Source organism: Lytechinus pictus, chromosome 3, assembly GCF_037042905.1.
Source record: "Lytechinus pictus isolate F3 Inbred chromosome 3, Lp3.0, whole genome shotgun sequence".
Taxonomy (NCBI): Eukaryota; Metazoa; Echinodermata; class Echinoidea; order Temnopleuroida; family Toxopneustidae; genus Lytechinus; species Lytechinus pictus.
Genome location: NC_087247.1, coordinates 45723911 through 45738220, shown reverse-complemented (window position 1 = coordinate 45738220; position 14310 = coordinate 45723911). Strand labels below are relative to the sequence as shown.

The 14310-nt window shown below is 35.6% G+C and overlaps 1 protein-coding gene across 1 annotated transcript; it reads left to right on the top strand.

Annotated features, from left to right (window-relative positions):
- Positions 1-13918, top strand: LOC129257154 (beta-glucuronidase-like). The gene is made up of 13 exons (XM_054895415.2): positions 1-339; positions 1421-1603; positions 2078-2253; positions 2705-2844; positions 4099-4292; positions 4593-4733; positions 5232-5407; positions 6905-7054; positions 8352-8439; positions 9050-9226; positions 9589-9724; positions 10212-10347; positions 10755-13918. Exons 1-12 carry the CDS (start codon positions 124-126, stop codon positions 10328-10330), a joined length of 1896 nt encoding a protein of 631 aa, XP_054751390.2. The 5' UTR covers positions 1-123; the 3' UTR covers positions 10331-10347; positions 10755-13918.
- The last annotated feature ends 392 nt before the right edge of the window (positions 13919-14310 follow it).

Genomic DNA, 14310 nt, shown 5'->3' with positions numbered 1-14310 from the left:
ACATCATGATCTCTATAGTCTCTATCAGGTGCTCACTGATGATCATGTGATCAAAATCTCGCAATTTTTTTTTATTGGCACCGTTTATACTCGTCTAACTTCGTTCACGATTTACTTGTGGTCATGGGGTTCATGTATTTATTTTTAACGATTTTGATTTTAGTATGGGGGGCTAAAGGCAAGCCTAATGCGGAAATCAAAGGAGGAATGTTATCCTTACAAAATTCAGAATCTCGTGAAGTTAGGTCGCTTGATGGAGTGTGGGTGTTTCGTGCCGATGACTCGCCCGGGCGTTTTGCGGGGTTTGACGGTCAGTGGTGGTCTCGGCCTCTCAATGAGGTAAGATATATCGAATATAAAAGCTAAGCATGGCTACACTGATTGACTCGTCGGTATTATAATTGGGTCATTGAAATTTGAAACATTGAATCAACATACACAAAAAAAAGAGTCTTAAAACATTAATGTGACAAATATTTGATTAGGTCTTCATTATGAATACGAGTCTTATGACTCTCACTCATTCAATGAAGAAGGTTGGTTATGCCAGGTTGTTGATTGGTTTTAGAGATGATGATGGGATTGATGATTGTTCTCCTGTGATTATTTTTAATTCCTTGGAGCGGAGGCAGTGCGCTCAAAACTGTAATTTTGTACATATTCTTTTGAGGCTCTCTATTGGTGGAAGTAATGTTTTGTTTGTTGCTTATTTTTGTTTCTCTTGTTGAGTATGTGGATAGATGATTGATTTTTTTTTTTTTGGGGGGGGGGGGAAGTGGTCAAAGCTACAGTCAATTTTTTTCTTCAGTTTTTCATTGCATATTTATATGTTCCTTGCCCCCGAACTAAATAAATTTCTTTAAATTATTATTTTTTTGTGTGTGTTGATTTAATTTCTGACCCTCCACTGATAGAATAAAAAACTTGTCAAAGTGGGAAATGTGACATGCTAATCCTCCGGCTCCACATTTCTATGATTATGGTTTCAAAATTATATTTGTTATTAAAACAGTTCAATTGCTAGGAACATAAAAATTTTGAATTCTCATTATTTTATTTTTTGTTTAAATTTATATTATTATCTCCATCTATTGGAATATTCACTTTTCCATCCCAGATGTCGTGTCATGTCATATCAATTTTGTTTTCAACAACATTCACATCATTACAGAGCTAGAATTAGAATATGTTTGCTATTCAAACCAATCACCATAGTACAGGATTCAATTCATTTAGGACTTTAATACTAATCTTTGTGAAAGGATTTTGCTGTCTCTATCCATTTTTTAATGACTTGTTATTAATTTTGATTTTGATTTTCAATAGTTTCAAGAACAAACTAAACAAGGAATTATCAAAACATTTCTTAATCTAGTGTGTATCATTCCCCCCCCCCCCCCTCCAAATATGCTATTAACAGTTTGGACCGGTGATAGATATGCCAGTACCATCCAGCTTTAATGACATCACTCAAGATGGCTCCCTCAGGGATTTTGTAGGTTGGGTTTGGTATGAGAAAGAGTTCTACCCTCCAAAGTCTTGGATAAACAGTGGTCAAAGGATTGTACTACGATTTGAGAGTGCCCATTATGAAACTATTGTTGTAAGTACCATGTGTTATTTGCTTTAGAAAGAAATGATTTCAATTATTAAATGTGGAAATTTCTTTTAAAATAGTAGCCTCTGTTAATACACAGGTTAATTAGATTTTTACATGCTCTTTTAAATTATATCTCATCCCCTCTTCACATAATGTAAATGTAGTGGCATCATCACATCGATAATGAAATTAATTTGATTTATATTAGTACCTATTACTTAGAATTCCAAATTTAAGTATTGTGACAGTTTCTGTTGGAAAGCAAGTTGTGGAGTAGAAGCAAAGATTGTTTGTATGATACCGATTTATGTGTAGTCCTTGAGCATCTTAATATTGATATTTATATTGCATGTACTTTATTCTTGATTCAGTTTCTCTCACTTCTCAGTTGTACAGGGAATTGTTTCACTCTTGAAATGTTTATCATGTGTTTTGTTGCTTGATAACAAGATAATAAATCTCTCTTCCATTTTGCAGTGGTTTAACACACAGGAAGTGGTGAGGCATTCTGGTGGTCATCTCCCTTTTGAAGCAGAGATAACAGCTCATCTCTCCTATGGGCAACCCAACATGATTACAGTTGCTGTAAATAATACCTTGTCTCCTAACACTCTACCACCGGGGGCAGTAACACACTATGATGACCCAACAATGTGAGTTAATAGACAAAATCTTTATTAAAAAATGCTTGTGATCGCACTTTAACAACAGGTTGATTTAAAAGTAAACCAAGCATAGCTCTGGAAATTTTATAGAAATTGGACGTAAACTAAGAAAGTTATAAGTTTCTCTAAGTAGTTTCTCAAAATATTTCATCAATAGAGACTTTCAAATTTAAACTAAAGTCTTATCTTTTCTAACATCAGTTCTTGTCACTAAGTCGCTTCATATCCAAGCTCTCTTATTCTTTTTATTTTCTCATGAACCTTTGAATAGAATATTTCTAGATAGATTGTACAATATAAATGCCTATTAATGTCGTTGTTATTATGTCCACTGCCTACTATGTACATGACAGCTGTTGTTACTAATTTGGTTTAGTTCAATTTGTTAGAATTATGATTTGCATCTCTCTCTCTCTCTCTCTCTCTCTTTTTTATGTAGGTATCCACCCAATTATTTTGAGCTGAGCTACCAATTTGACTTCTTTAACTATGGTGGAATCCAGCGATCTGTCAAACTCTATACGACTCCAAATGTCTATATTGATGACATTGATATTGTTACACATATAGACACAACAGGTGAGACAGTTTGCTTTTAAATTTGTAAGATTTATATGATCTCTTATAAGATGCTCCACATTTGCTATTTGGTGGTGGCTACAAATAATTAGGTGATCTGTCGATCGACAGATCAACTATTAATTTCATACGAATTTTCTTTTTTATTTTTTTTTATTTTCCGCCCTTTTCGTGTTAGCGTAAAATCTCAAAATCTACATCTTCAATTTTCATCAAAATTTCATCAGTTATGAGGACTTATCATGTCATGTGTATGAAACAAGTTCAAGGTCAAAAGGTCATCGTGACGTCATCTAGACGCCATTTTGTAAAATCACATCAATCATTATCAATTATTAGAAATTAACAATATTTACATCACATTAACTTCAGGTCAAGGGTCAACTGTTGATGACATCAAAGGTCAGGTAGAGGTCACGACGTGCACGTACGCGCGCGTCAAAATTTTAAAATGCTCAAAATCACTTTTGACGAAAGTAGAGTATGAATCGGGTCATTTAAGCATTTCAAAAATTTGCGCACGCGCATGGTTACGTGCGCGTTCTCGCGCGTAACGGCACTGTACAACATAGGATCGCCATTTTCTTATATCAATGCATTGATAATATAATTCTGAGTAATTTGATACCTTGATCAACCTTCTACAACAAGTAATAACGGAATTAGCCTCCATCAAAGTTTACAGCACACACGCGTGCGTGCACTAACCATAGACAATATATGTGCAAAAACATGCCTATGCAAATTCATTATAACTCTTCAGGAAGTCCGTTGACCCCCAATTTTTTAGAAACATGTATAATTCATTTAGATATGATAAAGCTTCAATTCTATTTTTATTCAGTAAGGGATACACCATTTAATAAAAATGATTCCTAATGGGTAAGCTAGATACAATGCATTCAGCTCTCATTTATATCGCATTTGTCTGTGATTCATGACTCGTGCATTATTTGCAAGATGAATGCAGCATAAAACCGATTTATAACAACCAATATCATTCATATAGATATTGCCTTATTAAGATTTCCTTAGGCCCCCCCCAAAAAAAAAAAAAATGAATAAATAATAATGATAATAAATGAATGAATAAAATACTACTACTAATAAAAATAATGAAAATAAATGAATGATAAATACTAATGTAATTTTTTAAATAAAAAATGGAGATCTATAGATGCCTTTAAATTAAACAACAGGCAACTGATGATAATGAATCATTTTCATTTCACTTGTTGTACTTATTGTTTGCAGGTCAGGTGATGTTCAATGTTACAGTTGGTGGAGCACCAGCATCAAAAGTGTCAGCAGATGTTGACCTACTTGATAGATTAGGCAATGTTGTAGCATCAAGTACAAAGCTGAATGGACTACTTGTGGTTAATGATGCCAAGCTGTGGTGGCCCTACACGATGCATAATGACTCAGCCTATCTCTACACATTCAAGGTAAAGAAATTATCTGAGAAATGTAGTTACAGGTGTGCATTCCTTTTGGATTGAAATATTGGATGGAAACATGGAATTAATTGAAAGGCAAGGCAGTAGAAGTTTTTTCTACTCACTTGGTAAGTTGGTATATTATGAAACACTTAAATTGCATATGATCAAAGTTGCAGACACACTTGATGTAGAGGTTAGATTACTAGAAATATGTATGTGATGTTCTAGACACTTGTTTAATGTGCATTGATTTTATGGGAAGTTCAATGGAATTCCTCATGTCTCTCTTTTCTGTTTCTTTTGAAGGTTTCGGTTTCCTTTGAAGGCACAATTGATGTTTATCGTCTTCCTGTTGGTATCCGCACAGTCAAAGTCACAAGTAAACAGTTCCTCATCAACGATCAACCATTCTATTTCCATGGAGTCAACAAACATGAAGATGCAGATGTAAGAATTAAATATCAACAATGAGAGCAGTATTGTGTTGGCTAGCTTATGTTGACTCTGGTTGGCTATTGGCACTAATTTAAATCATATTGTTGGCAATCCCGCTTGTATCCTGTAATGTACATTCTTACTAAACTAATTTAATTGAGTATTTACCTGCAGTTGGTAAAAAGAATGTCATAACAGAGTTGTATACAGACAAAGAATGCGAAAAAAATATGATTGGAACATGAGCAAAACTCACAGATGTGATAGTGCAAGCAGAGTCACCAGTTTATTATAACAATGCAGTAATAACCAGTTTTAAATAAGCAACAATTCCATGTGCCTCAGGATAGACTCTCTTTTTTCATGATGAATTGAAAATCACCTCTGACACACATTGATGTAGTTTTTGTCTTAATCAATGTGCCATTGAAAGCTTTTCTCTTTAAGATATTGGTAGTATAGATAATAGATGTATCATACAATTTATATGTCTGGCTATCTGTTGTTTAGATAAGAGGTAAAGGCTTTGACTTGCCCCTCATCATCAAAGACATCAACCTTTTGAAGTGGCTCGGAGCAAACGCATTTAGGACGAGTCATTACCCATACTCTGAAGAGATCATGAACCTCTGTGACAGGCATGGTATTGTGGTAATTGATGAGAGCCCTGCTGTTGGCATGCATTTGTAAGTCTGAATTTTTATCAACCCATTTTTGAAAGGAATCATTTAGTCTTTGTTCTCTAAATTCAATCTAATTGCTGCCACTCTGCTTCTCTTGCTGTGATAACCTTGGTGAAAGGTTTGAATACATTCTTCCAAGAACTGTCAAAATCAATGTTCAAATTATTGTTGGCATGGCAACAAATTCATGAATAAATTGCTTGATGATTGAAGAAGTTGTAAAATCATCTGTCTGCTGCCTCACTTTAGTCTCAATTGTGCAGTAGATTGATGCATTGCACCACATAGGGGAAATTTTTACATTTGCATGCAAAATAATTGAAACCCACTGGTATAATGAATGCATGTATTTTTACATTTCAATTTGGTTCTTTTTGGAAATGAGACGTTAATGCATCACCAACTACATCCTAAGGCAAAACATCATTTGATTCAATCCATATTGGGAAACATGTTCATTTGTGAATGAACAGAATATGACCGATCGGGCAAATTATTGTCATTATCATACCATTCTGTAATCACTGAAGCATATTTGTAATGCTTTGATGATCCTTGCTTGTTCATTCAGGTGTTCAATTTATGCTTCAATTTGAAATTCAACAGGCTACTCTTGGTTATAATTTGTACATGACATGAATAATAATCAGTGAGGCAGAGGTAGCTAAATCAGCAATGAGAATCTGCTTTGTGTTAATTACTAGGTTCAGTAGTGTCCATGAATAGTGTTGTACACCCTCAGGTTAGACCTATGGTATAATCCTCATCTTTATGATATTCGTGTTGGAGAGTTTGTTTTCAATGACTGATAATTTGTGTGTTCATCTCTACCATATCCTATACTAAGACTCAATTGGGTATTATCTTTGTATCCATTGATCTTTTTCTTTCTTTTTAAACTCACCTCTTGGCGAGACCTATACCATTATTGTTTAGCTTATCCTGAAGTTGGAATCTCTTTTTGTTTTTTGTTCTGTCTGCTTGGACACCTATGGCTGTAACAATGAGCTATTATGTTCATTGTTATTTTGGACTTAAGTATTAAAAGAGTCAGACAGTAAATATGGTGGTGTGGCAGGATTTAGAGGGCTTTGTAGCCCCTCAGCAATCCAATATAGACAGTTTCTGTTGGAAGGAGAGCTGCGTAAACTGTAACCAACTGAATCTCCCGTAAGCATATTTCAAATTTGGCACAAAAATAACGATATCTGTACTGAAGGAGGCGCAAGTTTCAAACTCACTTTGTTTTGTAAATAATGAAATAGTAGCTTTTGATCAAGTTCAGGAAGTTTGCTGAATCTGGATAGAAGACAGAAAGTTAGGAGACATAATGGTTTTGCATATGAATAAAAATTATTCTCAGCAATGCATGGTTTTTTTTAAGTCTAAAAGCCAGAGACTATGAAAGCATCTCCAGTCAATGTAAAGAAGACCCAGTCATGATGTTTAACTCTGGATTGGATGCAAACATAAATTGGATGCTATATTCTTCTTTTCCAGGCGTGATAATTTTGTAAATGCCACCTTGGAGCATCATCATGAAGTTATGTCGGAGTTGGTACGAAGGGATAAAAACCGTCCATCAGTGGTCATGTGGTCAGTGGCTAATGAACCTTTCACAACTCTGGATGTTACTGGACCATACTTTGAGTAAGTCACAAATCATCTGTCTGAATTTACATTTAGATACCTGATATTGTTTTAAAGGCAGGCTGCTAATCATTTTTATCCTAAAACCATATAACCATTTAGGACTTGAGATGACATTGGGATGTTCTTTGTGCAAGTCCCAAATATTCCAGTGAATGAACACTTCAGGGTTGAAAATATACATGAGCGACATGCGATTTCTCTCTGGTCTGCTCGAAATTGCTCTTGTAAATGCCTAGGACTGATTGATAGCTAACATGTAAAATCAGTCCTGGAAAGTCGGTGACTCAGCTGGCCTGGTCCACTCCAATTATGCTGTAGATATAGAAATGAAACAGAGGATTATCTTTAATGATTATGAATGAATAATTAATATTTGAGAAAACTTGGAACATCCCTGTATTATGATGCACATTGCACACAGAGAGTAAAGAAAGGCTACCAAATTGTGTACATGATGTTATTGAATAAAATAACTTAGACAAAATGTAATGTTGGTAACAACACTTATTCCAAAAACAGTGTGGTTGCATCATTATGACTCACCCCCTTCTCCTACCCCTCATCTTAAAAGTCCTCTCAATTTAGATAACATGTTTTTGAGATAACTCTATAAGCCAATAATGATATATGTTGGGGGCAGAGACTAGCCTACTTTCCATTTTAGATTTTTTTTTTGCCATGTATGTTTGGCTGTCTAGAATCCAAACAGGATATATTAATGAAATAGCTTTGACTTTTAGTCAAATTGAGGCGGGATAAAAAGATGTCAAGTGAAGCATTTGAACTGAGTGTGAACATATTCCCTGTACGTGCGGTTGACTCAGAATTAAGGAGTAGAGGTGCTGTGGCTCAGTGGAAAAGTCTCTGGACTTTGAACCACAAAGTCTGGGGTTCAAGCCCCACCACAGCACTTTCGTCCATTGGCAAGGTGTTTATCTACATTTGCCACTCTCCACCCAGGTGTAGTGGGTAATTGGTAGGAAGAAATTCCTTGAATACTGGAGCATCCAATCATGGTAGCCTGCTAAAGCCATGGTAATAGTGCTGATGTATGAGGTTAGCATATAAATATAAATTATGGTTACATCTAGATTCATTTAAGAATGTCTTTACTGATTAATTTTTATATTTACAACCATGTCAGTCATAATTGATATCATTTGCCTTGCTTGTTTTGATTGACAAGTGAAATAATTTGATTATAATTCACAAAAATTTTGTAAGCAGGATATCCTATTGAATATCTTGAGCAATCAGAATATGTTAACATAACCCATATGTATTCTGTTTGCAGGAATGTGATTGCATACACAAGAAAATTGGATCCTCATCGACCTGTTACATTCGTTGCAAATGGACACCCACCAGAAAAAGATCATGCAGTATGTCTTCTTATTTTCTAAATAGTTTAAAGGGTTTATTTTGCTTTTACTTTAAATCAATGTCTTCTCTCATATTCACTATTTTTCTCAACAATTACAGATATTACATTTGAAATTTATAATATATGTATATGTGATCAAGCAAGGGACCAATCCCACTGTATACCAGCATTCTCAAGTAGATTATACACACAAATAGCAAGTACTTTGTGTTTTATGACTCTTTGTAGTAAATGTATATATGCAAGTTCGAATGATGTGCACTTTTAGTGATTTAATATTTGTTGGCTGAATAATGATAATATGTATGTCACTAGTCAGCATTGTATTTTCTTTGGTACACCCAATGATAGAAAGAAAATTCTGCAAATTTCCTAAGATGAAGGATGAACTTTCAAAGATTATTAGCACATCATTTCTTATATTCACACCTTAAGGCTACCACTTTTAGTGATTAATGATCAATTCAAACTCAAAATGCACAAACTAAAAATGCACAACTTGTTCGACAAAGAGTCGTAAAACACCATAAAAATGTTTGGACGTGCTATTTGAGTACAAAGTGAAACAAAGTCTCAATAAACTATCTTTTTTCTGTTTTGAACTATAGGCCAAGTTTGTGGATGTTTTGTGTCTGAATAGCTACTTCTCGTGGTACAGTCATCCAGGTCATCTAGAGGTCGTGACCCTTCAGGTCAATAATTACCTGTCCACCTGGCATGATTACTACAAGAAACCTGTTCTACAAACGGAATATGGAGCAGGAACCATTGCTGGATTTCATATGGTGAGTACATCAAATTTGAAAATTCAGAATGTAATTCATCAATTTTATCAAGAAATGAATCCATGTGGAAAAAGTACAGACTCATAAAGCTTTATTTGCCCCCACAAGCTATCAGGTTTAATATACTAAACAAAATGTAGACATAAATCATCTTGTACAGGTATATAATGCATGAGTATTTATCTGAGGTTTAGCCAATTTTCACATTCTTTTATCCATAATATATTTTGATCTGGGGGGAAATTTTTTAAGTATATCTGAGTTTGGCCTCTTGCATCTCATGAGATGGAAACAAACAAATGTGTTCACAAAACTGGACATTTATCTAATGAGAATATCATGGTTTATCTTCTTTAATGCAGTCTCCAGCAGTCATGTTCACAGAGGAATATCAGGTAGAGATGATGGGAAACTATCACATGTCTTTTGATAAGCTTCGACAGGACTTCTTTATTGGTGAATTGGTATGGAACTTTGCTGACTTCAATACACAACAAGGTGAGAAATCTCTTTGAAACGTGCACTTTTCTATGCATTAGACTAGTGCAAGGTATTATCAAAACATGTCAACAGCTGATTTTGTAGTTACTAAAATTGGAGGTCTCATTTTTAAGAATGAACCATGAAATAGTGTAAATTGTAGTAATTTGTTACCATGATTTGTTGTCAGGTGATTTCTCATCATATTCAACAGTCTGAATTATAAGATTCAAGCAGTTATGTGATCAGCTGGTCATATGTGGGTATAATTTCTGGCAATTTAATCATAATGAAACCCCCTTCTATGATTGATAATGTTTTTACTTTTACTTTTAAAGAATTCCATTTTACTTTGATAGCAGGCTCAACTATCTTAATGTAACATCTTAATATCTTAGATGTTTTTATATATTTGTAAGTTCATGGAAATGAAGTAAATCTTCTTTATTGGCTTTATTGGAAGAATGTAAAGACAATGATTCATTTGTTCCTTGGGTTTTTTTAGGCACAAAACGGGTAGTGGGAAACCGGAAGGGGATTTTCACTCGCCAACGGCAACCCAAAACAGAGGCACATATGTTGAGAAAGAGATACCATGATCTTATTGAGACATTGGGTTGCTGAGATGACATCAATGAAATGTGAGTACTATATTCTATGAAGCTGAACTCTTAAAGACAACTTACCTAAATTGGATATTCTTGATAGAAAAAATAACTGAGTTTATGAATTTTGAATTATAGGTCTGAAGAAAAATTGACTATTTTTTACTTCTATAATTTAATAAAGTCTAAACTTATGATTAAGAAAAATGGGAAATCAAAATACTGGTCTATACAAAACATTCATATCTTGTACTTTTAAATGTGATAATGGAGTCTGTCTCTAGGTTTATAATGTGTGTGCTTAGGACTTGTAAACATTGGATAACAGTAAGGTTAATACCGCTGTGTATATAATATGAGACTCCTCTATCATGAATGCCCCCACCATCTTCATACTTTGTCACTGTACATTAAAAAACATACTTCTTTTATCTTAAATCCAGATATTGACCTATACCAGGATGCATTGAACAGAAAGAGGATATGTACTCATCAGAGATGATGAAATTGCTTCTGCTGTCCTCAATAAACGTAACAAAATTGGCAACCTGCAGACGTTGTGAACACATCAATGGCTTCATCATAGTACTTGGCCCATGAATGATAGGGCAGGGAATGCCTCTGAATAACCGGTGTGAGCTAGGTGTTTTCTTTTCAGATACTGGGTTTGTATCCAAGAAGTATTCATGTTTACGTTCTGGAAGGATAAATTGAGGCCATTATCTTTGATGGAATAACAGGGTATTGATATGATAATGATCTTATATAAAGGGGTTTGCAAATAGTGAAGAACATGTTACAGCTGGTACCTTGCATAAATCAGTAAACACAGGCTTGATTTTCAGAAAAGAAAAATACTCCTGGTGGGTTTTTGTCTCACCTGCATAGCAGAGTGAGACTATAGGCGCCGCTTTTCCGACGGCGGCGGCGGCGTCAACACCAAATCTTAACCTGAGGTTAAGTTTTTGAAATGACAGCATAACTTAGAAAGTATATGGACCTAGTTCATGAAACTTGGCCATAAGGTTAATCAAGTATTACTGAACATCCTGCCTGAGTTTCATGTCACATGACCAAGGTCAAAGGTCATTTAGGGTCAATGAACTTAGACCATGTTGGGGGAATCAACATCAAAATCTTAACCTAAGGTTAAATTTTTGAAATGTCATCATAACTTAGAAAATATATGGACCTAGTTCATGAAACTTATACATAAGGTTAATCAAGTATCACTAAACATCCTGCATGAGTTTCACATCACATGACCAAGGTCAAAGGTCATTTAGGGTCAATGAACTTTGGCCGAATTGGGGGTATCTGTTGAATTACCATCATAACTTTGAAAGTTTATGGATCTGAAACATGAAACTTGGACATAATAGTAATCAAGTATTACTGAACATCCTGTGCAAGTTTCAGGTCACATGATCAAGGTCAAAGGTCATTTAGGGTCAATGAACTTTGGCCAAATTGGGGTATTTGTTGAATTACAGCCATAAATTTGAAAGTGTGTTGGTCTAGTTCATAAAACTTGGACATAATAGTAATCAAGTATCACTGAACATCCTGTGCGAGTTTCAGGTCACATGATCAAGGTCAAAGGTCATGTAAGGTCAAAGAACTTTGGCCACGTTGGGGGTATTTGTTGAATTGCCATCATATCTCTATAAGTGTATTGGTCTAGTTCATAAAACGTGGAAATAAGAGTAACCAAGTATCACTGAACATCTTGTGCGAGTTATAGTAGTTTTCAAAATCAGCACTGCTGCTATATTGAATCGTGTGATGCAGGTGAGACGGCCAGAGGCATTCCACTTGTTTCATAAAGCTGTTTGTTAGTTAAGAACGACTTTAAGAACGACTGGTGGTAAATGGTATTTTCATTGGCAATGCTTTAGCGCGTAAGAAAGGATCACCCGTCGTTCTTAAAGTCGCTCTTAACTTACGAACAACTTTATGAAACAGCTTTCTGATATATTATTGCTGACTATGCTCTAAGAAATTTTGTAACACTCTTCAAATGTGATACTGTAAACGCTGTTATTTTCCCGGGATCAATTTTCTGCTTGGCGGCTTCAAAACATATTCGCAGGTTCTTGAATATGTGCTGCACACTCCATAATCACAGTCACTTCCTTCTTCCCCATCTGTGAATGGTTTTGATTAACATTTCAGCAACCAAATTGCATTTTCTGATCATAATTCTAACTCTAAAGCGCCGTAATTCAGCATTGTTTTGAGCCAATCATGAGCTTTTGTTACATTTATTGTAACTTTTCTTTGCGGAGCGGACATTTGAGAAAGCCGATCCCATTCGTTTATAAGGCGGCGTGTGTCTTTGTTCAACCCCTCCTTCTGGGAAGTCATTGGATTTATTCCCCTCCAGAAGAATTCCAGAACTTTAGAATTTACTGGATCTTGACATTGTTCTCTCTCGAGATCCTCTGCTGAAATGCTTATCACTATTGGGTTCCCACGCAGGTCTACCTTAATTCCACAGACTTGGCCTTCTTACTCATCTTCCATGCTATCATACAGATATGCCCTGACGATGCTTTCATCCTGCGTTTCACATCCCCCTTTGGCTCCTAATGGGGCTCCAGACGGGAAAGAATGTCTTCATTTGTGTTGAGGCGTCCAGGTTTGTCGTGAATTGCTACCCATCTCTACTCTGTCACACTGAGAGATGCAATTTCCAGATGCACCAATGGGTTGTGATCAGTGAAATCATCTCCCACAGATCCAAGCAAATAATCCTTTAAAATTTTCTCATTTCAATGCCAGTAGCTCAAGCTTGAAAGCACTGTAGTTGACATTATTCCTCTCTGCTTTCCCAATTCCCTGACTTGCATATGCAATCATATGCTCCTTCCCATTGATCTGATGTGAGAGGACTGCCCCAGCCCTTTATTGCTGGCATCTAAGGTTTTGTGAAATCTAGGTATGCTAGTACTGGTGGATTGGTCAACCACTGATGAAGTTTGCAGCTTCTTAAAGCAGAGGGTAGGACTTTTAGTGGTAGGACTTGGTGGTGGTGTTTGTGACTGTATCTTGAAATCAGTATGCTGCATGTAACTTATTGAGACACGATCGACAGATGTAGTTGGCTGTGGTTAGACTTGGAGCTGGTGTATCTGGAGTTCCAGCATATACAGGCAGGCCTGACCCAGCGGCAGGGGCGGGAAGATTCAGTCGTAAGAGCTTTTCTTCAATATCTCGATCTACTTTCTTGTAATTCCTACAAGTTACAATATCTTTCTGACAAAGAAAATAGATCCTGGTGTTCAAAGTCATGATGTTTACTAGCTAGGTCTTTTCCATTGGGATCACATGTCGAGTTTCTCTCTCGTACCCCGGAACGAATTGTTGTGGTCCCTTGGAACAGATAGGCTAGAATAGTGCGTCATTATGCACATTTATAATTTGTAATAGCTATCAGGTACGCACGTCATGTATTATAACAGATAAGTAAATGGCTACAGACTTGCAGAAAGACTATATTCAGTAACTACTTCGAAGCGGATACAAGATGTGAGAGAAAACAAATAATTCTTCAATTAAACTCCAAATAAAGTAGATTGTTTGACACAAGAGCTTATTTATTCATAAAAAATTAAAAGAAATATAAGGAAACAAAAAATTTATTAAATTTTTGATCTTCTAAATCTACCCATGTATGATCTACCAATAAAATTGGAGCTTCGTGATAATATTTGATTGGTTGAATAAATACAGTTGATCGCCACATGAATCATGAACGATGCATAATAAGAAGTATGTCACGCATACGATAACCATATATGCATAATGATGACTTTACCAGTGATGATAGGTGCTCGGGCTTTGCCCTCGCCCGTCAGTCTCCTTCATGCGATAAGTAACTTGCCCACTAGCCGACGCATATCAGATAGGCTAGTCGATGGTTGAAAATTAACTATTTTCCCCCAATTTCCCCTATCTATACCTAGATTTATTCAAATGGACCTCTTGCCATTCCTG

Coding starts and splice junctions, on each gene's coding strand:
- LOC129257154 (XM_054895415.2), top strand. CDS start 124: ATGGGGTTCATGTATTTATTTTTAACGATTTTGATTTTAGTATGGGGG. Junction 340..1,420: donor GGTCTCGGCCTCTCAATGAG/GTAAGATATATC, acceptor TGCTATTAACAG/TTTGGACCGGTGATAGATAT. Junction 2,845..4,098: donor TACACATATAGACACAACAG/GTGAGACAGTTT, acceptor TATTGTTTGCAG/GTCAGGTGATGTTCAATGTT.